This window comes from Ischnura elegans, chromosome 7 (genome assembly GCF_921293095.1).
Source record: "Ischnura elegans chromosome 7, ioIscEleg1.1, whole genome shotgun sequence".
NCBI classification, from domain to species: domain Eukaryota; kingdom Metazoa; phylum Arthropoda; class Insecta; order Odonata; family Coenagrionidae; genus Ischnura; species Ischnura elegans.
Window position 1 is genome coordinate 84,907,985 of NC_060252.1, and position 26,087 is coordinate 84,934,071.

The 26,087-nt window shown below is 37.5% G+C and overlaps 1 protein-coding gene across 1 annotated transcript in view; it reads left to right on the top strand.

The window, feature by feature from the left end:
- LOC124162456 overlaps window positions 1–23,319 on the top strand; it is a 204,982-nt gene extending 181,663 nt beyond the window's left edge. Inside the window, exons 3-4 of the mRNA XM_046538996.1 lie at window positions 19,649–19,726; window positions 22,141–23,319. Coding sequence (XP_046394952.1) covers window positions 19,649–19,726; window positions 22,141–22,388 — 326 coding nt within the window. The 3' untranslated portion in view covers window positions 22,389–23,319. The remainder of the gene's footprint in view (window positions 1–19,648; window positions 19,727–22,140) is intronic.
- The last annotated feature ends 2,768 nt before the right edge of the window (window positions 23,320–26,087 follow it).

Here is a 26,087-nt window from a genome sequence, read left to right on the forward strand (position 1 = left end):
AAGGAAAAATATCTCTCTTAATTTATCGTTTCTGTCGGACATGGAAATATGGTGGGGTTCTAAAATGATTAATTATGATTCCTGGTCGTTGCTCCAAGAACTTGAACTTCTGATAAAATATCCTTGGGATTAGACTCCATTTCGTTGTATGGAATGGGAAAAGTACAAGATTTGATATTTATTAAAGTGCAATATTATTAATAAAAACGTTGCAAGTTAGACGATGAAAATTGAAGTAAGTTCTATTTATTGTTGTTTCCAAAATTGTACAGTCTTATCCAGTGCTTTCCTTGACATAGTTTTGAAAATTAGCTGAAGAAAGGCATACGATTAAGTTAATTTTACTCTTAATATGAGTAAAAGTAAACTCCGATGGGGTAAAAATGCCCACATTAATTTTTCATGTAAAAATCCTTACTAGTAACTTTAATTACTTTATCTTCAATAATATAATTTTAATTGGAAAAAAACGATCATTTACATTATTCTCTCGTATAAATACTAGCATTTCTGCGAGAAATAATTGTGACTAAGGAATTCCATGACAAATGCTTGCGTAGTGTTAACAAACATAACGATATAGATATTTGTTTAAATTCCATGACTGTAGCACCAGTGATTAGCGTTTCTTCTTTAAAAAATAGTAAACCTAAATGAGGTTAAAATAACGCTATGAATTATTTCTTTTAGAAACGCTTTCGTTGTGTTTATATGCATTAATTTTTTTATTTAAATTCAAATTTAACTTACGGATATTATGTGAGTTTATAGGTTGTAAATTAAAATAAACTATTGTTAACTTTTAAGTAAAAGGAAAGTAAGCTGAAGTAGGTTCATAACAACCCGGAAAATTTATATCGCAAACATATATTTTAGAACTCCTAAACATTGCCATGGGGAATTCATTTTTAAAACTTAACGTTTTTTTACACAAACAGTTGGGCTGCACGTTGAAGAGCGAAGGAATCTTTCATTTTGTTAGAACATCCTGCATGGGGTAAGACATATATCTCGGTTGTTTTAATTTCTAGAATTCATTGAAGACTTTCCGCTAAGCAATGCTTCAATCTCCTGCGTGTACTTACCAAAGTATTTCATTTCATTGAAAATAAATTGTAGTAAAATTCCTTTGAAGTTGAAGGACGTTATTTCAGAATTAATTTTCATTGTAACCATCTGTCACAACGATTATGGTAATTTCATTTTAATGTAAAAAGATTCCAGTAAAATTCCATTGAAGTTGAAAGACGTTACTTCAAATTGAATTTTCTATGGAGCCATCCGTAATAGCGATGATGATAATTGCACATTGCCTTGGTGACTGCTAGTTTAGTCCCACGATTGGGATTCGAGGAAAAGCCGTGGAAGTGAAAGAGCTGGAATTGATGTGCGTCTTTTGGTAATGAAGGCTAGAAAGGAGGCTGAATGGATTTTAAAAAGGAATGGCAGAGGACGCGCGGCCGAAATAATTTCACAAGGTCAAAATTAAGAGACTTTCAGAACCGTTGCGACACTGCTGGTGGGAGGACAACAGTTCCCACGGCGGCGCATCTACACTCCGTGGGAAAATGACGGTAAAACGAGATGGAAAAAATATGCTGAAATGGGGCGTGGTGAATCGAGATTGGTTCGAAGGTGAAATGAGGTATTAGAGTTTGAAAAAATCCAATTCCTGGCAGAGGGTGTTTCTTAGATTTGAGGGGGCTTTGGAATCCAGCAGCTGAAGGCCGTACAAACGATTCACTTGCCATTATAGATCCCGCATATGAGGATTGTTGTTTGTTGGGACTACATCTACATATTACTTTGCAAGCCACCAGCAGAGGTGTTTGGCAGGGGTTGAACCATCACCAACATGCACCAGAGGATAAAAAATTAATTCCACGGACACGCACTACAAAATACGTACTCTACATATGATGCATAAGCTATGGGATTCATATATGTCGAACTTATGACGGTAATCAAAATATGCTGTAAAAAATACTATGGAAGTTCATAAACATGCATTAAGGAATTAATGAGTTAGGTTGCTACACTACTAGCCAAGTAAACTATTTGTAAGTCCTAAAGCTACCGTTATAATCACTTACCGATCGCGGAAAAAATGAAATTCTAAATCTATCTTTTCTACAGTCTCTCTCTCTTATTTTATTTTTATGATGATCTAATCTACCGTAGGATGTTGGCATTCGTAAGATATGGCTCACTTCGACGGAAAATAATAAATCTTGAATTTACATGATAGGTTTGGTCTAGTTTTAATTTAGCCTACGGTCTGACAGATATTCCCATCCGAGTTCATCTAAGAATTCCGAGTTGATCTAATGTTTTATAGCAAAAATTTGGGAAAAAAATTCCGAATCATTTTTCTACGTGGAGACTATTGATTTAACCGACATTCTATACAAGTTTCCCAACGCTTTGAAAGTGCAAATCTAACCGAATCGCGAGAAATATTTTGGCCGTGTATGCATCAACTCGGTCAGGCCTATTAGTCTCACAACACCCATAAGTTTTTGAAAGTTTTTGAAAAATGACATGTCTGGAATTACATTTTGCATCATTTTGACACTAAAAGTTAAACTTTAAGCAGATGATTTTATTAAATGCCAAAACTAGACAATAGATTTAAATATTTTTTTTAAATTTCTCAGAGGCTTTGGGGGGGTCTATCCCCTCATCCTCCCCCCATAGTTACGCCACTGATCCCAGGACATAGACTGCACCCTATGGATTAAGCTTAGTTCCACATGAACGAATAACAGCATAGGATTATTTTTTCTTCGTATTACAAAACCACACTTCTGCGTACCGGTGCGAACTAATCATCCCCGTAAGAAAGCTACAGCGAGATATCCTCCTGATCTAATTCTGACCTCTTTGGAATTCCTAAAGCCCGCACCATTAATGTTACCCCATGTTTCCTCAAATTAACCTATGTACTTCTTATTTTGGAATTCCCTACCACTAAACATCAAATCCTCACCATCCTTTCAATCCGTTAAAGAAAGATTATACTGTTATTTGAAAACCTGTATTTAAGTATATTTACCATTTTTCTTGCTACCACTAAATATAAAATTATTATCATCCTTAAAATCCTTTGAAGAAAGATTATAATGTTATTTTAAGACCCACAATTTACAATTTTTCTTGCTTGACGTTTTCAAAACATTCGACAGGTTGTACCTGTATTCTTACAAGTGGTTGGTACCATTTATTTGACTCTAAAATTTATATTTGTATTATATTTATTTTTATGTGTATTAGAATTTTTGGTACTACTGATACTAATAATTTTGTCTTGCTGTTGTCAAAACATTTTATTCTTTTGAGTAGTCGTCATGAATTTTTTAAATATAAAAGTATTGTTTTTGTATCACTGATATTGAATACTTTGTTAAATGATATTGTTTCTGAGCAGCTTAAGATTTGCATTTTATTTTCTTTGCTCTTACGTACAGTGGTGTCATGATGTTAGAAAGGGCCGGAACGCCGTTACGGCACTGGTTAACAAAAGACAATAGTCAAATAACCTTTTTATCAATTTTTTCACCTAAAACTTTCTTATATATACATTCTTAACGAAAACAAAAATTTTGCAGTAAAATTTAAATAATAACCTGTAACAAAAACACACATGGTAATATTCCACTTCTAAAAATGTTAAGAAAAATGCATTCCGCCACGGCTAATTTAGCCATGATGCCAATAAAATTCATCAACGCATTTTTCGCACGTAAACGAGAATGCTATACAACTGCACAATCCGAGAGTTCAGGTTTCCTTGCAGACAAATGCATCTTTGCGAGACGTTGGGTAACCGTCGATTCCGTGATTCGCATCAAAATCCGAAGTCTTCCGTCGTTGCTCGCCCTATGCAAGTCTTTGGCGCGGTTCCCTCCACTCTCCGTATCTCGATGCAACCGCGAAAGAAAGACGTGCGTCGGGCGCATCATTAATCACGCTATCGAGGGAGCACCTTTCACTTCCTACTCGGCCGAGAAATGTTGAATTACTTCCCCAAATCAGCGTTATGCAACTCCCTCAGACTGACAAAACGGTGGTGTCGTACGTTCCGTGACCATTGCGGTCACGGAACACCGTCATTGTTGCAGTTAACGGCTGACTGCATCTCGTATTCGTAGGATCGGGTATCCCTCGCACGGGGCTAATAAACCTCCCAGAGGTGGTTCATTTGCACCGTCATCTTGAATGTTCTACCTGAGAGGTCAAATTGACGATACCTACATTACATCCAGGGCCGGAACTTGGGGTCTTGTCAGGGGGACAAAGACCGGCTTGACGAACACCAAATCATCACAATCGCTTCAATCCTTTGAAGTAAAAGGTGCTATTATTTGAAGTTTGTCAAAAATTAGTCTTTTTTGATACTTTAAAAATATTCCACTGGTTGTTCCTGTATTCTTATGAGTGATCATTACAATTTCTTCAAAGCTCAAAACATTTAGTTTTTGTATTATTAATATTGAGTATTTTGTTGTGTTTTTCTCAAAATATTTTATTTCCCAATCCACTGACCCTCCTCCCTCCATCTCCTCCACCACCAAAATATAATATATTCGTAAGCAATTTTTTGAGATGGGGTTGTTAAAATTACACACGTAGGCTTCCTATTAAGAATTTTTATTGGTACTCTCTTTTAATAATTTGTAAATCAATAATTGATGTTAAATAATTTAATTAAAGATATAAAAAATTTTTAAATAAACTTTTCAAATTTTGCCAACCCCTGAAATATACCACTCAGGGCACGTGCCCACTCTAACCCCGCCCTGGATACGGCTGAATACATTCCAACTAAAGCCCTAGATTTAGAGTAGTTCAGATGTGCGTTCAATCTTATTCAAACGTAAATATTACAGTAAAATTCAACTAAGTTCATCAATAAGATGATTATTGATCAATGGTGAGAAACAATTCATCAGATGTTAAATATGGAGCATGTTTCTCTATGGAAGCGAGGCTTGGATGTTGACTGCAGCTTCCTCTTTCATTAACATTTAAAATTCATTGCAAACCAAGAATTACTGTGTCCTTGGTAACACTTTCAGTTAAGTTCTTTACTCATTCGGTTAGAAATTGTTTTTTTTTTCTTCAAAGAGAAATTTTCTAACTAGTTTTCTTTTGTCATTATAAACGCTCCATATATTAGAAGCTGAAGCAGGCTAAAATACTGTAATGCTCAGAAGAAAATGCACGAAAGAAGTTCACAAGTTTCATTTCCGATTTATTCTTTATACCATAGCTGACAGTCTAGTAAGTTTATGAAAAGGAACAGATTCACAAAATTCTGTTGTGATTCCATTAAACTTTTTAAAATTAGGAATGGAATAGTTACTCGATCATGATTCAAAGAAGACGTTGCGCAATTCATTCCCAGTCCAAACGCTATGCCCTTTGGGAAAATGTGCATCGATACCACACTTTTATGACTTCAATAGAGCTACAGGGTAATGATTTTCTGTTTTTAATGAAAGGTTTTAGCCATGATTTGTAAGTATTAGGGAAAGGTAGATCGTAAAAGAGGTAAATGCATTAGGAAATGAACTTTTCTCTCAGCTCTCATTTTATATCTCCGTAGTAAAATATGCTATTTTAATGAAGTTGAATGGATCAATCCGGAAATGTTTTCAGTTGAGACAAAAGAATTTTGAATTGAAAATTTTTCCGCAGACTAGCCTTCAAACGATCTATTTCATGACCGCATTTCCTAGGACGACTATCCCATGAATCTCGAAAATACCCTCTTTCAATTTCCGCACGAATGAGATTTTCTTTCAACTTTGAAAAGGCATCACAGCACGTGAGAGCTCAAAAGATAGGTATTTTCATTTTTGAACCGAAAGGCTGATCAAAAGTAACCATTCAGAAAAATCCGGAAACAAGAAAACGGTCAGATGAGTACGGAATATTTCCGTCACTATCTATTTAGAGGCACATATTTCTCCGAAGCGAGGTGCATTCCTTTGTCTCAAATCAGGGAATGCACAATAAGACCGTTGTAATACCTTGTCATAAAGCCTTTCTATCCCACTACTTCTAGAGAAAGGAAAGAAGTTTGGATGTAGGAAACAGTTACGTCTCAAATTGTGGACTTCGAGAGCAGCGAAATAAAAAACTTACGAGTTTAAAGTAATTGTCCTCCATACAGAATTGATGATTAAGAAGAATTTTTCATCTCTATCGGATGTCTTATTGCAATTATTAGAATGCAAACAAAAAAAATCGATTACTTGTCATACCAAAGGTAAAGAGGGTAATTATAAGTCATGGAATGATGCAATCTAATTAAAACCGTTGTGGCAATGCCACTGAATTTAAGTCAGAGGGAAAAAAGGAGTACATTTAAAGATTACAGTGGATTGCAGGACTGAGAAAAATTGTGCGTGGATTCAAACAATCTAAGCATACTAAAGAGATTTTAACGCTGGAGAGTAACTTCACGAGTCCACCACTGATAGCAGAGTTTTAATTTTGGCTTCGCAGCAATGAGGAATCTAAGCTAATATTGAAGCACATGAATTGCACTACCCCTTGTAAATAATAACAAAATATTTTTCTGCCAAAGAAATCGGAAGCATGTACATACGCAGCGCAGAAGATGCTCCTAAGTGTTTGGAAAAAAAACGTATCAATAGGAAGATAAGCGTATAAAAATGAGGAAAAAATAAGAGACCAGAAATAATGAGTGCGCAACAAAGCCGTTTTAAGTGAGAAGAGAAAACAAGAATAAAAAATAATTATGGTGAGGAATACGGAAGAACGTGATTTCCGCGATAGCACTGAAGATACGAAGAAAGCAATAAGTTCAAAAGTTGGTGAATATGTTTTAGCAACCAAGTAATAGATAATAATTAATTACAAGTAAAAGGATCGTAAGAAGTAATTTTTAATGGATATTGATAAGTAAGCACAGGGGCGGATTATTTTCTGGAGGGTGCACAAGGGCCTGATAGGCAAACGGTGTTCTCATATTTGAAATTAAAAACGACATACAACAATTACTGTACGAAATATTCTATTATAACATGAAAGTTATAATTGTGGAATGAAATGATCGAGGCTCCGTAAACCACGAAACACAACGAACGTAATGATAACCGTATTACAAATTTTGTCTTTCTTTTAAGAAAAGCGTCTGGAGGGGAAACAAGTGCCCACTTGCCCCACCATAAATACACCTATGGTTAAGCAACGTGAATCATTATGCATATAAAAAGGAGCGCTACGGAATACTTAATCCAACAGCAAGCTCTTGAAAAATGCATCAGTCGACATAGAAAACTAAATATAGAAACACTTGCTTCCCCATCCAGATGGTAAGTCTGTTTAGTGAAACATATTTTTTGGCTTGAAGTAAATAAAATAGGATTCATTTCAATTAAAAAAACAATCATGCCCCTTCCAATGAAGCGTGTAGATTGTCGCAACAATATCTATGGGAGAGGCAAACTTCTTGTTTGGTAAGTAAAATTTCTGTATTTTGTATCTCTTAGGGGATGAATACTGAGGAAGACTGATGCTTGTTAAAAAATTTCAGGCGATATTTTGAGAACTTTTGAAGGGTAGTATTTACTGTGACTGGGTCAACGCTAAAGATAAGGAAATTGAAAATTCAATGCAATGAAATGATGATCTCCGCGCAAAGGATATTTTCAAATATGATCATACAAAATGGGAAGGACCTAAGTCTATGTATTTCACATTGATAATTGTGGGATATGCAAATATGAGCAAAGTATTCATGTCGAAGAGCTCATCCAGATCATCGTTCCACCAATTCACGCCAAAATCAATTGATTTCAAGAGCAAAGTACATTTTGAAACGCCCGAAATATCGCATGGATCCCAGAGTTTGATCATCCAAATCACAATTCAATCAAAATCGTAAGACACGACCAAAATACATTAAGATTCGTGCATTTTATTTTCGTTCATGTGCAGCCGTTATTTGGAGATCACTTTCCAGTTGGCGATTGTCATTTCATTCTATTGAGTTCAGTAGAATGGAACAAGAATTGACGGATCGGAAAGCCATGGAGCACTCATCTCTTCAACGGCGAGGCACCAAAAATGAGACGTCACCGTGGCAACGAGAGGCTGAGCATGACAGAGGAACTTTATAACGGACGTGGAGAACACGATCCTGGCCCCTGTATCGCTCCCGATGCGCCCCGCGCCATATTCCCGTTTCCTTCCTGACCATTCATCACCGATCCCTCCGCCAGATTGCATGACGGCGCAATAACTCTAGTTTCAACCGCGGGTTTTGACGAGGGATGGGTGGGAAGTGTTCTAGAACCTTGATTCTACAACACTCATTTAACGATGATTCGTCCCAGTCTTGGTTAAGTTAGATCCAAATTTTTGGAATAAAAATTATTGAATTTTTAAAGCCTTCAATTCGATAATCTTTTTAATTCCGATCCGTGTCTTGTAAAATCCCTTGTCTTGTAAGGAGATCAATTACTTTCCCTTCCCCGTGAATATATATTTCTGTTTGGGATACCAGAAAGCTTCAATCGGATTTTGAACTTGGGACCCTTCCGTCAAGAGCCTATTGCTCTAGTTACCTGGGTGGGGACTCCATTAGCCGGTGGGAATCACAATATTTCCTGTGATATAATAAGTATGCTTACAGAATTGTTATAAAGAGGCAATGTTTTAGAAAAACTGATTTCGTTATGTTTTTGAGGAATATATTTATTTTCCAGTTTGGTTGCCAGCATAGGCACGAAAGCTTCTAGATCGCCAACTTGGAAGGCGCCGTTGAAGAAACTATCTGCCCGATTTTTTAATCGTATGGTACACGTCTACATTTCTTTCCCCTAATAACTCCGTAAGAACAGATAGGTATCGCAAGTCTAATTAAGGAAATTGTTAATAGGGGTTAACATTATTTATAAGGGATGATAATTGAAATATGGATTTGTTCGGACGAGAAAAAGGAGATAGAATGAACTGAATTACCGAAAATTATATTTAATTATGTCTTGCCAAGCAGTTTTTGTTGAATGAAAGGTTTGTATAAAATTATATTTTTTTATTTCTGTTTAAAGCATGCCTTCTAGTATTTTATTTTTAAGGAAATATTTCCGCCTACAAACGAATATAAAACTTATCTTCATAAAAATAAATCATCTAAATAATATCTTCATGCAGCATAAACTTCTGAATTTGCTCAAAATCGGGCATTTTACCACTTGAACGTTGGAAAAAAAACCTGATCCTCCCGCGATGGCGCAATTCCACAATCACATTTTTTGTAAGTACACCATATATCTTCGGGAATATTTGGATGTAGATTATGAAATTCCCATTACCCGCGGGTATCGACCGAGGTTCAGGAATCGCAATCACTGGACTGAGAATGACGGATACGGAGTCAGAGCAGCCAGGGAAAACATCGAAGGAAAACAAATGAATCACGCCTCTCTCTCTCTCTCTCTCTCTCTCTCTGAGCGGGAGACTGCGGGTCGGCCAGTCACTTCGATTATCGTGGTGTCACGAAGGTGAAGAGGTTACGTCAGAGCTTACAACGACGACGGCGACCGATCAGTTTTCCAGAGACCAAGTCATTTTTTCCATCAGCAATAATGAACATTTCGGGTCTTTTATTCGTATCGGTAGGAAATATCTCGAAGAACCTTTCTCTTAGCCTTTGCCGGTGCCGACATTCTCTCATATTGCATTAGAATCACGGAAAATATGGGTGCAATAGTGCTTTCCTTGTGGGAATTTAAAAAGTCAGCTGTGGTGGGCCTTCAGGTTGGTGCGGTGGCAGGAATGTTGGCCTCCCATCCAGGGGGCCTGGGTTCAAATCCCGGTGGTGGCAGAGATTTTTAGGAGACTGCCCCAACCCTTCTTGGGTGTCTTGAGGAGGGAACATCAAGTTCAGCACTCCGTCCGTCGGATGGGACGTAAAGCCGTGGTCCCCTTGGGCTTATTCGTTTAGTGATGATTCCCACGCGTCGCTGGGTTTCTCTATTCAGGTGTGGACGAGAGGGTTTTTGAGTGACAGCGGAAAGGAAAGGTTTCTATAAATATTTACGGGTATTTAAGAGTGTATGTACAGCTTTCTAAACAGTAGCGGATACAGAAAAACTCAAAGGGAAGGCGCAAAAGATATCTTGAGCTACCTTTGATTTTATCGTAATAAAATATGATCAAGTCACATGCAATGTTCAAGAAAGTTTCATTTAAACTGATTATACACATATACAAGGCAATGCTGTTAAGATACGATGTTATTATATAAAAAATTTACAATTGTGGTTCTGTAATGCTTGATAATGCGGGCAGACCCGCAAGGGGGGGCGCCCCCCATGTATCTGCCACTGTTTCTAAGGTAAGTCACAGAGGAAACACGATGAGCGTAGTTTATAGAACACTCGAACAGAGATATTAAGTTTTTCCGAGACGAATTGTTTGTTATAATTCACGCCATCATCTTTTAAGTTTCAGGGTGTATAGAGGAGACAATTGCCTACATCCCTTATCCCAAAGATGAAAATTTTGCGGATATTATGTGAGCGAAGAAAATGGGACAAAACATTAAATAGAGGAAATACAAAACGGTGGAATAAAAAAAACGCAGATTTTAGGCGTTCAAAATGTGACTTTGGTGAATGACAAAGGTGCAATGAATGGGTAGGAAAGCGTGCGACGTGATTGGCGAGGAAACTGCGTATTCGCGGAGATAAGCTGGAGAGAGTAGTTCGCTGGCGGAGATATTGAGGGATTTCTGGAATGCTTATTCATTAGATGGGTGTATTTTAAGCAGATAAGCGGACGTCAGTGAATAGATGACATTGTATTGATAATATAAATAAATTAGACATAGGGTGAACTCCGAAATAAGAAATGAAATCAAATGATCGGGCCAAACTCGCATGTCTCGCTACGGTAAGACTTTCTGATTAATTAATAGCTACCATTATGGGCAGAACGCGCTTAACTAGTTCCAGCAGGGACAACAAGCCATTGTTATAAGGAACTGTCAAATTTCCTCCATGTCATTTAAAAAAAATCTTTTGTAAGATCTCAAGGATATCAGTCTTAGTTATATTGAAGTATTTGGAGGAAACTCAAGACATTTTCGCGATAGAGAAGGGTATACAACGAAGGATGGAGAGAAACCTGGCGTCGGCATTAGCTTACTCTAAATGAAAGGCGCTAAGGGGCCACGGGTTAACGTCCCATCCGACGGACGGAGTGCTGCACTTGAGGTGCCAAACGTTCTAGGAGAAATCGGACCGTGTCTGAAAAATGCAGTGCCGGTATTTGAACTCAGTCCCATAGGATGGGAAGCCAACGTAGATTCTAGAGTACGATTCTTCATGCAAAGTGGTTCGCAACACCTCGAACACCATGAAACCGTGAATCTAGAGGAAAAAACGTTGCGGACACGATAGTTAATCCTACTTGCAGCAATAATATTTAGGTATCAGTTCACGTATAGCAAATAATATGGCCAATTCTCATGGTACCTATAGTTTTTATGCCGATTGAAGGGACTATTGCTATCACCATTAGTGGGTGCTACTTGAATTATGTGATGATCTCTTTTTTTTCTTCAGTCATTTATTATCCATCATATTGCTATCGAATCTCTAGCGGAATATGCGGTAAAATACACAATTGCAACACAAGTTCTCCAAATCTCCGTATCTTTTATCTCCAACGTGCCTTATGATCTTTTATTCGTTTTGGTCTTCCTTCTTGTACTCCTAAATTTACTATGCTCATCGTACGAAAGTGAGTTCAGTGTACCGCAAACTGCGGTTACACTTAATTATGGAAGTTGTAATTATCGCCTACTGCGGCTTGAAATTTAACCACCGTAATTAAATCGTTCGCACTTTTACTATAATTGAAAACACTAGTTGCATGACTGTGGTAACTTAAACAGCTCCTAACTCGGTAAACTCTAACTTTAATAATGATATACCATTTTTTATGCAGGTCAAATGTTTACCAATTGGATTTCCCCTCTAGAACGAAAAAGGAGTGGATTCGGGTTTCTGCATCTACATAATACCCTATTAGTCACCCCAATGGCAATTTGAATGGGTTGACTAGTTACTAGCAACATGCAATAGGTACTACACTTGCGCACCGCATAGTTTACAAATATATTTATATAATAATAAAAATAAGATGTAATCATTCGCGTAGATTGAGTGACTGTTCGTGAAGCAATAAACTATCATGGGTAAGTGTATCATGAAACTAACCTGCTGCATAATAATTTACTCATTTATTCATTTACTAAGTATGTACATACAAGAAATAATGTTTATACAATAGTTTAAATTTTCAATTTAAAACAAACATTCTGGTCCCGCTAAGCCGAAATTGGCTTGTCAGCAGGTGCCAAATTAAGCAATACAATTTGTGTCTTATTAAATTACTAATTTAACAATTTCATTAACAAACAAATTAAACATTAAAAAAACATTCTTAATAGCAAATAAGCATATCATTATATAAAATACTTTTACATTTCATTATAAACAGCCAGTCAATAACCATGTCTTAATTTTTCTTTTTACTTCACTCAACGTATGTAACTCTCTAAATTCACTCTTCAGATTATTAAACTGTTTAGGTACAACAACTTTTAATTGCCTGCAACCCTTATGCGTATAACAACGCGGAATCTCATACTTTCCTAAAGCCCTCAAATCGATATTACTATTATTATTTCTTTTCCTTTTGTATCTATTATTAAAATAATTATCAATTATTAATATGTACTGATACAATTTATCAAGTGGTAATGTACCAATGTCTTTAAAATACGAGTCACCTGAATATCCACCATCTTCCTCAAAGTTTGTTTGATGAATCTTTTTTTTTAAATCCTTTTTTGGTTGGACTTCAATCTTTTCATAATGATTTTCATTTCACATGATGATAATAATAATAATTAAAATTTCGTCTTTATTTTTCAAGCGAATTTAGGACAACTTTGTCCTCTCTAATTAGCTTGATTGACAATCACAAATATCCATGCCCTGGATGTTGATCAATCCACCCAGGCGGGATTCGAACCCGCGACCTCTAGGTTAGCAGTCGGGGACTTTATACCCCGGCGCCACCGAGGCCGGCAAACTTACATACTCTTACATAGAATGCTAAAATCACCAAACGTTTAGTAGTAAAAATAAGTTTATCCATACAAGTTTAGAATCAAACATAGGGTTTAACAGAGAGAAATAAACGTATCGCAATAATCAAAAATTATGAGATGAAAAAATGTGTGCAAATCCAAAACGAGCAAAAAATGTAATGGAAAAAGAATAACATGCATTCGGTCGTTCAGGCGAGTGCCGCGATAAATTTCATTGAGTACGAAACCATTGCTATTCCTGATAATGCGAGGGAAGAAGGGCACGTTTAACAGTAGTGAAACACCGCTGTCAAATTTTGACCCTGATTTTCTTTATAAATCATCTAACTCAGGTGTAATGATAGGTTTCCAACGCGAACTATTTATACGGTCGAATATAGAATATGACTTTTTTGCACAGCTTAAAAAGAGAGAGGAGGAATATGACTCAGCATATCACCGTCGCTATGAGTTTATGACCCGAGTATTTGAATTGAAGCTCTCCGTTGTTGATGATTAACGACTGATACTGACAGAGGGCGTGAACTGCGCTGAAAAGAAGAGGTATACAAAATTAACGCAAATTCTACCTTAGCTGAGTTAAACTTAGGGTTTTATCTTGGCTTCACCTCTGAAATGACAAGGGGGTATCATTTATTGCGCCATTCATGAAAGGTACCGGTTTTCATGACAACTGATGTGGCACAGCATTGCTGCTGAGAATGATCGATTCGAAAGGGTATTGTACGAATAACCTGACAGAACTTAAGCCATAAGCTGACTCAGTGTGGTTTTTCTGAGTAGGTACCCTTTAGTAATCTTTGCGTGCTCTTTTACCCGAATTACCAAATTCATAACAGTCGCGACGACTAGTCGTCGGAAGTCAGAAGAATGCAATACCCTCGAGGAAGCTGAAGCTCCTGGTGATGATGATAAAATTGTTTTTACGTGAATGTCATTTGCTCGTTGTTGTTTCTTATTTGGTTCAATTTTTGGGAACTTTACCAGTGGTGTCATGGTGCCAGAACAAAAGGCACAATAGTCAAAGAACATTTCAATCAATTTCGTTGCCTCCAAATTTCTAATATATACATTCGTAACCAAAGCAAAAAAATTGTTATAAAATGTAAATAATGACTTGTAATAAAAAAGCACTCAGAGTAATCATTCACTTGTAAAACAATTTTTAAGGAAAGTGCGTTTCGGCACTGCTAATTTTGCCATGACACCACTGAATTTTACGTAAACACAGCTATACAAAAATTTGACTGCCTGAAATCTAAGTTTAAATTGAAAGAGTACGAAATATAGCAATAAATTCTCCTTAGCGAAGAGGTTTTCGCTTAAGATTAGAATCCCATTTAATTGCTCAAATCTTAAGCTTGTGATCATTGAGATCTCATCATCAAATCAACTAAGATTTTTAAGGGTGTAGACTTTTTCTAGGAGGGCTGCAATGCACCAATCCTAGGGTTGAAGTGAAAGAACAAATGAGGCTACTTCAACATAACTCTTGCTAAGTTGTAAGATAGAGACAGTCATGGAATTTTCACCGCCAATTTTACGTGTTGCGCGAGATTTCCGATGTGAAATATTACTCGAGAGTGAATCGTTCAACGAGACAGCATATTGCACTCTTTATGACGTAATGTCTAGCGAGTGTTATGGAAACCTGATGAAGACATTGCCTTTTTAAGCCGTTCCCTGAGTTTTAATAATCGAAATCGCTTAACAGCTTTCCAACATTCCTCCATACAGACTCGACAAGTCGTGGGAAAAACTCTCTTAAACGACCTCTCGGGCATGGAATGAGAAACGTAACCTGTCTAATTAAAATTGAGCGGGGTCATTTTCATTAACGTGGGAGCTAGCGATGCAGCGAAAAATAATCGGCCGTTCTACCGACAAATGAATGCGTTTGAACCGCACCGCAGCTCACTAGCAGTATTTTTTTCGATCAGTCTTGAACTTTGTGCTCGTAATAGTAACTGATATAGTTGCTTTAAGATTAGTTAGCCGCTTATGGATGAAGTATGAGGCTACGTAAAGATTAATCTGGGGATACCTAGTTAAAACCCAATTGGTCATTAAGCCATCAGTTCATCCAATGTAAGTACGTGTCTATATTTGCTTTCCATTTTTCTTAGTCTCAATACTCTATACAGTTTGAGATTGGGTATGTGGATGGCATTGACCAAGTGAGGTTCATTTAAGATTACATCCTCTAGATCCGCACCAACTACAACTTTGGTTCTCCCACCCAAATTACCTTGACTATACGTGTTTGGTGTGACACTCCTTGCCTTTGGTTCTCACATCCAAATAATTAATTCTGACGTCGTATCATTCTTGATGGCGCATCCAAACCTCCACGCCCAAAGGGGTTTAGGGTGTATCACCCAAAGCTGTTTTCACAGTGTACAATATCTTAGGAGTTTTTATGGCTAAATTTCACGGACTTGCCAAGCCCCCGAACAAATTACCGATCAGAAATATTCGCTTCCTCGGTTCTTACATGAAAGTATCATCCCAATTTTTGTGATATCGTTTCGTCTTTTTTCGTGATGAATTATTTGATTAAAAATTATGCTTTTATTTCCAAATTTTAAGGGTGTGGAGAATAAATATTTTTAACATTAACCTGAGTCTTAAATACAAAAATTTTACCCTTTCAAAAATATTCTGATGATTTTTAAAAATATTTTAGAAACGGTCAATCAATGATAAGGGGTCAATTCTCTCTACCCAGAATTTTTCAAGGTGACATAGTACGCTGTGAACATACATTACGCGACTAAAAACATGGATCGAATGAGACTGATGCATCCTCTTAAGAAAGAGTCAAACGAATAAAATTTTTAAAACTCGATTTCCCAAAAACATTATTGTTACGGAATTGATTTGTGTTTCAGGTACGTCATAGGAGGCAGTTTGCTCTGTTGCTACTATACTTAAATAGTTCCCCTACTAAGTGCTTATTGTGACAATCTTTTCTTAAATTTAAGATACCATATGTCACCCTTTTTTCCTCTCACGAAAACACTTAACAAAATTATTTTTCCTTCCTGGTTTTTTAAAAGCGTTCTATGAGACTTTTCGGGGAAAAGCTTAATTGTTGGGGTTTATTGAGGTCCAGTATGACCGTATGCATCCTCCAGTAAAAAAGTGTGAAAATGAGGGTACCGCATCGCCCATATCATCATATATTCTCTCTCATATCACCATATGTCTCTTGTTGAATGTAGTAGCCTGCTGACATTTGCTGATTCAAAATTAAGACTTTTCTAGGCCACTTTTGGAAGTCCAATGCACAATTAATATTGATGGAAAAATAGTTATTGATATCGATTATGGATATTTTATATTTAGCTGCCTATTTTCAAAAAACTTCAGCCCACAGCGGAACTCATTTCATCCTGATGTTTTAAAAATTTTACTGGCATATTAAAATCGTTTCAATAAAATCATATAGTGCGGTGACATACCTCCTTTTATATCCCTTGACCGATCAAAAGACACGGATGAAATGTCTTGTAAAATATTTACTTCGATCTCAAGAAGGTTCAATTGCTTTTCCAGCATTATAAATGCATCTATGAAATTTCAACTCAATTTTTTTGGAATAGAGCTCATTCGATTAAGTAATATTTCAAATGTAATGTGTGTGCAACATTAAAGATGAGAGTAATGTGAGGCTGTAGCTAGGGAATGGGATGTGTAGGGGTGCAAACCCTCCCCGAAATTTGCAGGGGATACAGTCTCATGTGTTTCCTCTCCAAATGTAGCACTCCACCTCCCCCAACCAGCAACTCTGGAGTAATTGCGTGTTGCAGATTCATTTTCCGGAGGAGCTTTCGCCGCTTGAATTATATAGCCTTTTCTTTCCTAGTTGTAAGATTAAATGACATTTTTGTTTCGTCGCAGCTGCATACCGAATAAGCTTGCATGGTATAGTATTTGGAGGAGGCGAAAAACAAAGGCGCCTAAGGGGACTACACCTTAACGTCCCATCCGACGGACGGAGTATTACACTTGAAATGTCCCCCACTCAACATTCAAGCAGGAATCGGGTATTCTCTAAAAATTCTCTGCCACCGTTTGGATTCGCACCCGAGCTGGGTAGCCAACAATCTGGCCACCACACCAAGCTCGTGTGAATCTAAGACATCGGTGTCTAAGACATTGAGATGGAAAAATGTCGGTCATTATTCCTTGAACGCCTCCCTTGCTCCCGTGTTGACAAATAGATCTGTGGAATCATCCGCGCGAAGAAAGGAATTAATTAATTGCCCGACAAAAAATTTCTCGACCTCATGCGGGAGTCAGTCATGGGAATCCGGCTCAAGGAAAAGATTAATGGCGCAGCCCAAGTGAAAAAATGCTTGTGAAAGGAAATTAATTGCCTTGTTCCATGCAATTAGCTATCCTTACGTTAATGCCATTATTCTAACTTCAAATAATTCACATTCATGCATGAACGTCAAGGAAGGTTTGTTTTGTTGATTACCCGATTTAATCTACTCTCGCATGTCAGCATTTAAAACAAATCGTAGGATTGTGTTCTATCGTGATTTATCTGATAATATTAACTCTTATTATATCATTTTTTAAATCCTTTTTATAAAAATGGAAACATTTGGACAGACTTTGGTCGGAACATCCTTCGATATTTTTTTTGCGTAAACTTGGTCGTGTTAAAAAAATCAATAAAGGCCTGATTACGCGATACATTAACACGTACGAGTTAATGTGTGAATGCATGAATGATTTTGGTGAACCGGAACGGAACGAATTCGAATGCATGAACCAAATTAGAACAGGTTTTATTTTCCGTTCATAGGTTCGCACAAGTTGGGTGGTTACATGGGGAATTTTCGTGTTCATTCACGCATTCATACATTAAGACATTAACTTGTACGTGTTAATATATCGTGTGACCTTAGGCCTTAAGAGGTGTTTTGAAAATTGTTGATTCTCTTTGATTGATTCCCTTGCGTAGTAGAGTTAACTTTAAATGGCTGAATGGAGTCATGTCCGTGTATTTTACATAAAATTTAGCTCCTAATTTCCGGAAAGTTATTTACATGAAATTAATTCAATATTCAAGCGGGAATCGAGCAGTCTCTAAAAATTCTCTCTCACCGTCTGGATTTGAACCCGAGCCCACGGGGTGGGTGGCCACCACACCAAGCTCGTTTGGATCTAAGACATTGAGATGGAAAAATGAATGAGTCATTTAACGCAATGGTTAAATGACTCATAACAAGCATTCAGAATGTGAACGCGTCAAGCCAGAATTAACTTATACTATTACCTTCTTCATTCCTCCTCTTAACGGAATGCTTTATTACTTTCCATGTCCACTCTATTCTCTCCATTCCTTACTCCCCCCACTCATTTTACCTCCCCTAATCTCCGTATTTAGAAGACATAAGCTTTTGCAAGGACTCCATAGGTCTTCTTAAGAGTCGTACTCTACTATACTTTAGAGAGATACCTAGTCTAACATTCTGGCATAGAATTTTGAGTTATTGAGATTTTTGAGTAATTCTTCAATTCAATATTCTTCAATCTCTTTTGCATAAATTTGGTCTAGATAAAAAATCAATGAGAGTGTTTTTTTTTAAATGCTCAGTTTCTTTGATTGGTTTCCTATTGGTGTGCAGTTTTGTTGGTTGCAGTATTGATTTAAAATAACTGAAAGGAGGCATTTTACAGCAAATTTATCATCTAATTTAGGGAAAGATATTTACATTATTAAGATAAATGGCTCATAACAAGCATTCCAAATGTGAATGCGTCAAGCCAATCTTAGCTTATTATCTTCTTCATCCTTCCTCTTAAGGCCTGGTTACACGGTAAATTAACAGTTAATGTCTAAATGTCTGAACGCGAGAATGAATGCCAAAATGCACCGTGTAACTACTCAACTTGTACGAACGCGTGAACAGAAAGTAGAACCTATTCTAATTTGTTCATGCATTCGTACAGGTTCCGTTCCACCAAAATAGTTCATGAATTCGCACATAAGCTCGTACGTTTTAATGTGCCGTGTAATAGGTTAGGAAAAAATTAGGTATAAAAAAACTAAAGTTGTATATTCAAAAACTTTTGAAAATCTTTCTTGTATGTGGTTTCACCTTTTTAATGTATGATTTGACGAATTTTTTGTAATATGAGTAATTTTTATAATTTAAATAAAATAGTTAATGTTAAATAAAATGAATATTTTAACATGTATTAAACGAGGTCAAGATAAGAAAAAAAAATTATAAAATGTATATTGATTGTTGAATTATCAGTGAATTATCAGCATGTAAGAGTCACATTGCAGGAGGAGCGCTATTGCGTTTATGGCACACTTCGCGAGAGATAGGAGCGCGATAGCGCTCCCCGACACTGGAAGGGTTAAGGAAGTGCTGCACCTACGCTACGTCTTTATGTTATTACTCAGAGGTTCAGTGTGTAGATAGGATTCTCACATATTCCGTCTCTTTTATTTTGAAGGCACCACTTACTTGGCTGCGGCAGGAGCGGTCAAGAGGAGCGCTCGCATCCTCTTCCCGGACGCCCATCGAGGATTCGGTATTTATTCCATCGCCTAATTTACATGTATTAATAATAATTCATTTATTGTCTACGTCGAAGTTTTCACCCTATTTTCTATATTAATTTTGAAGACGAGTTATTTACTATTAAGTGTAATTAGATTAGTTATTATTGCTTGGGATTAGTCATTACATGTTGCTTATTTTTCAAAGCACTCATTCACACAACGGCATCGATAATATTATAAGTAGTTTTATCTGTCTTAATCCAAAATTGATCATGCTATCAAGTTGCTTTAAAGTCTTGAGTAGCATTTTACAAAGGCATATTCCCATTTTTCTTGCACTATTTAGTGTAATCCATTACTAATAAACGGCATTACTTGTGACTATCAGAAACGAAATTGTTTACTCATGAAACTTTAATTTTGCTTACTTAGAGATAACGCTCTTTGCTATTGAAATATGGATGTGCACTGTAATCATGGATGGCATTTAGAAGCATTGTGTCCCCTTCGGAAGATAATGGATCACCAGGCCGTTATAATTGGTAGAAATATGGAATGGTGGAAGAACCTTATTGCCTTCATCAAGAATTGATGTCTCTTATTATTAGTGTTTTAAAGAGTTGAATTATATTTAACAGTTACTCTAATGCTCGGTGATAACCAAGATCATCTCTAACGGTAACAGCCGAAAAAAGGTTCAGTTGTGGCGATTTTTAGTAAAATAATCATTTTAAAAAGTCAGTTTTTTTCCCTAATCTTATTGCTATCAAGGTTTGACACCACAATCAAATCGTAATCACCAAAACAACTTTCAGATAAACGTTTTTGATTTTCAAAAGTAAAAGGATCTTGGAGTGAACCACGAGGTCTCTCCCCACGACTCTTCCATGCTTGAAACCATGGAAGAATTGTGGGTTAGATGTTATTGTTACGGAGAAAAAATAATAATCTAATAAATCACTGTTGGACCTATAAATGCTTCTTGGCAGTTTTCGTGAATCCACTGAGGGCCGATATGTCTGGCAGTAGAAGGATTAAGTGACGCATAGGTATATTCAAAAGGAAAGCCAGAGTAATGGAGATGATGAACGTACTGCGATGGGAATCTTTTGAATTAAGGAGAAACAATTGCAGTTGAAGGGTATTTTTAAATCCTACGTTGGTGATCCTGCGTGGATAGACATCACAAATAGATTTAAAAAGCCACATTATCTGTCAAGAAAAGATTACTAGCACAAAATCGACCCTCCGGAACTGCTTTCACATTCTGTAAAATATTCTTTCCGAATAAGGGGATAGGGGATTAGAACGGTCTACCAAAGGTAGTTTTTGACCCTTCCTGTGAAACCTAATGACCTTCATGCAGTGGCGGATCTATGGGTGGGGCTAAAGGGTCTATAGCCCCATGGATATCCATTTAAACTAGATGGAATGGTAATTTTTTCCGACCCCCACTACTGCTGGGAGGTTACACCCTACTCAGCCTCTCCTCTCGTCCTTATCCTGGAACCGCCACTGCCTTCATGAGAAGGTTAAATGATATTGAATTTTAAGGGTCTTTTCATTTTGTACATTTGGGATAAAGTATTGTATTACTTGCTCATGAGTTTCTCTATGAGTCTTTTTCCTCATTTCATGGTCATGTATTGACTTGGGTAAACTATAACCAATACCTTTGAATATTTAATAATTTGGGTAAACTAGTAACCAGTTGCGGTTACAGAAAAACTCGAGGGGGGGGGGGGCAAAAGATTTCTTGAGTTACCTTATCTTTTATCATAATAAAAAATAATCAAGTCACATGCAGAGTTTAAGAAAATTTTAATTAAATTTATTACACACCTATACAAGACAATGCTATCTTATGATATAAAAAAGTTATAATTGCGGTTCTGCAATGTTTGGCAGTACGGGCGGGTCCGCAAGGGGAGGGGCGCCCCCAGCTGTATCCGCCACTGCTAGTAACCAATCCACAGTCCAGCCGGCGAGAGTTGTCCGATGACAGTTCAATAGGAGGGGCGGAGAACCCTGCGCCAGCACGTTTTTCAGCCAATCGCTGACCCCCAAACGCACCACACACCCTCGCCCAGTCATACAACGTTGTCATGTGCATATGAAGCACCGAAAAAAGCCTGAACCACCAAAATAAGCCCTTTCTTCGAATCGCCAAAACAAAGGATTCTTCCTTTGGGTCCTTCAAGCTCGTCGTCCTATCTTGCTCCTTTCTTAAGGGAAGCCTTTTGTTTACATGTGACGTGGGCGTCTCCCTTTCTTACCTGGCAACCTTGCCTACCTTGCCCCCCTACCCCTTTTGCCTGTCATCGGACAACTCTCGGCTGCCGGACTATATGTTACCACCCGACCGAATGGTCAACTTGTAACTTTATTTTAATAATAAAAATAATAAGAAAGTTTACAACGAGGATTTTCTCCGCAATTGCAGCTCCACGGTCGGACATACTTCAGGCCCTCGACGAGCACGTGTTCCCGTGGACTGTCCAGGGCACGAGCCAGGGGCTGCTGTCCATGCAAGCTGCAGCCGAGGCCGCCCTGTCCCGCACGCTGTTTTTTGCCGATTACCCCCACGATAGGGTCCTGGAGTCGTACATAGCATACCGAAGGGAAACGGGAGCGCCTGATATTCGTCTTGGAAGCATCAGGTTTTCTTCTCCCTTCCTCATATCCTTGTGAGCATTGGATGAACGCACTGATGCCATTAAAACAATATCTCCTGTCCCATAATCTGTTCCAAATATCCTTCTCCTCTTCTGACACTCGTCGGCAGTTACATAGTTTCCGTCGCAAAACTGGTTATAACTAATCCACAGTCTATCCACCCTTCGTAGCTGAGGATTGATCATTTTAAAAATATCTTAATGCTCATGAAGTGGAAATCTGAGGTTAAAAAGTAGCTATTCTGGCCGATGGTTGAAGTTAAAGATATTTTTTTAACCCGAATAAAGTGGTATAAATCTGAAGTTTCCATGATTTCAGTAATTGCCATAAAATACCACCGGGACATCAGATCATTTGATAGTGGATAATGTTTTGAGTTACAAGAATATTTAGATTATAAATTACCGATCAGTTAAGTTTACCAGCACTATTCTTCTCCTACAACTTCAATATTTATTTGACGGCAATTTTGCTTTGCCAGAAGTCCTTATTCATTGTTTGTCATTGCATCGAGAAATGACCTATATTTGCTTTCATATTAGTAAACTTTTTCCTTCATCATACTTATTAAACCTATTTATAAAACCAATGAACTAGTGAATTAGTTTTGAAGTCGTATAAATCTTAATATATTTATATACATAGGTACGATGTGCACTTGTGTTCACAGTATACATAATTGCGGCAAATAATTAAGTTCCCATCCATTAGGTGTTTTCCCAAACTAATGTCCAAATGATTGCGTTAAAAAAATTGAATTTTCTGCTACAGAAATAGCTTTCATTAATGATAAAATACCATATAATTGGCTGATGGCTGCATTTTACCAATCGGTAATTGGTAGATCTATTTCCACGTTTTTACCTAAATGTTGTGTGCATCATACATAAAATATTATTATTCCGTCGTCCGAATTGAATTCTTAAAATTAAACTACGGCATTAATGGCTCGAAATTTGTTACAACTTTAACAAGGACCATATTTCTCACAATTAAAAGTTAATATCATTATTTTCAGTCATAAAAGCCGTGAAAATTTTCTAGTAACGCCGAAAATACAATGACAAAAGTATAGTATTACAATGCTAATATTGGTATGTTGCACCATGCCATCTCCTCGACACCTGAAAGATGGCTGCTTACATGTTCTTTCTGATACATTTCAATATTTATCTATACCTTAAGTAAAAAATGTGCATGTATGTACGATTGGAGTGCATGTATGTACGATTGGAGTGTTCACGAAGAAGCTGTAGCTACGGCAGAATTTAGTCTATCACAATCCGCGGCTAATTATGGGCATTCAAAGTGTTAACGATGCACAATTCATGTTTGGACATTCCTTTAATTTTTAATTGAATGATGATCTATTAATATTTCTGTGCAATGCCAAAACATATTGGCATTTCATTGACCCTTCATTAGGAGCTATGAATGGGTATCGATAAGGTACCATCCTTTCGAAATCTCTCATTACTTTCCCTGGAGAGGTATGAATTGCATGTATGGATGTTTTATCTATTTAAAATGTTTTAAAAATAAAATTTTCATGTATTTCAATCAAAAAGTGAAATTTGTCATGGTAATTGTTTACCACCAAAACACAGAAAATGTAAAATAAATGTCAAATAAAATATAATTCTATTTTAATCCTTGAGGCCAAACGTAAGACATTTCACGTGTAGATAAGTATTTTACATAAACAGATGTCTTTCGAATGGGTGCGCTCCGCTGAATGTGGTTTTCGCCATCTTAGCGATTTATGTGAAGTTGTGGGGGTGATATTTTTAACATATTCTCTCAAGACCCTGGCTAGGTATTTAGAAAAACGACTAACATAAGAGGTGCCCATTCTCGCCAAGAGCTTAGCCCAGACTGCAAAGGCCGTTTTACACGGTACACGGAATTGCGCAGTCTGACGTACGTGTAAAGGCGCAATCAAAATTGCGTCGTGTAAAGCGGTGAATTGCTAGAACACATGCGAGAATGCGTGGATGCGAGACGGCAAAATAGCCCCCGTTCTCATTTCGTTCATGCGTTCGCGCAATTCCACGCCATTTTAGAAATTAATGCAGCTCTAACCTGCGCAATTCCGTGCCCCGTGTAAAACGGTCTTAAGACTTTCTTTTTCAGAGTTCTCATTCCACAGTGAAATGCCTTATGTGCGGCCAGTGTACTTTTCTTTCTTTGAACATTTCTATTATACCACTTCAAATCCAAATGCGTTCTATATGTATAGCTAATCTTCCTGAACTATCATAATCGGTTATGTATATAGTAGGTTTTTGATATATCTACTTACAGTAGCGGATACAGAAAAAACTCAAGAGGGGAGACAAAAGATATCTTGAGCCCCCGTTATTTTATCCTAATTAACGAATAATCAAGTCACATGCAAAAGTTAAGAAAGTTTTATATAGACTGCTTATACACATATGCAAGACTATGCCATCTTAGGAAATAAAAAAGTTAAAATTGTGGTCTGCAATGTTCGACAAAGCGGGCGTACCCGCAGAGGGGGGGCACGCGCCCCCTCCAAATATCAAACCAATGAAACTAACGTATTAGGGGTTAGGCGGAAGAGGTGACTTTTTAGTCCCGAATAGGGGCATCTATTAATCTTTAGAATCAGTTATTTGGCGCGTAGGAGTTCCCAAAAAGAAGATGAGGTAGGTAGATTTACATCGACACAATATACTCAATAACAATATACTTAATTTTGAAATGAGAAGATCAAAGGCTGCCGTAATAAATCCGTGAAGAAGTGGCAATATTAAGATTTACGAGAATAACTCCTAATTTATATTATGCGACTTTCAAGGCCTGGTTAAACGATACATTACAGTACAGGTTCATGTCTAAATGCATGAACGCGAGAATGAACGCCAAAATGCACCGTGGAACAACCCAACTTGTGCGAATGCATGCACAGAAAATAGAACCTGTTCCTATTAGGTCCATGCATTCGTACATGTTCCGTTCCGGTCCACCAAAATCATTAGCTCAAACGTACATTAACTTGTAAGTGTTAATGTACCATGTAATTAGGCCTTCGTAGCCGGCTTCGAAGATGCCGTCTCTAGAGCGTATTCGGGGCCCTTGGGAAAAAACGGTGAGATTTGAGGGGAGAAAAACGAGTAAGGAAATATCCCTGTATGTTGCCCCGCTTAACTTCAGGTGTTATTGGCGGGCGACTTCTCAGCCTACTCCATTATGCTGTGTTCACCATTGTTGGCAGGCAAGGTATCCAGGAGAGCAGGGCAAAGCTTGAAGGATGCATTACGAGAAGCTAGCCATTACGACAGTCAACAAGCCCGAAAGCAGAGGAACTGCGGCGAGCCAAAAATGTAAACAAATTCTAATGATACCATTTACGAGTGTACCTCCTCACATAACATACGACACTAATAGCCCGGCTTCCAAAATGCCTTTTTAGAGCAAAACTGACGTCCCAGAGGCAAAAATCTGCCATATTTGAGGCTTGTATCTCCACGGCGAGAATGACATATAAGAAGGTATCCTAGTAAGTTGCCCAACTTGACTTGAGTAGTTTCTGTTGTTTCACGACACTCATCCCCCTTCCCAATTCTCTGTTTACCATTGGCTGGCGTGATATTCAGCGAGAAGAGGACAAGCGGAGGGGGCGCATCACAACTAGCCAGCCGTTCGGGGGAGGGACAAGTCAGACTTTCAATGGGCAGTCAACAACCACGA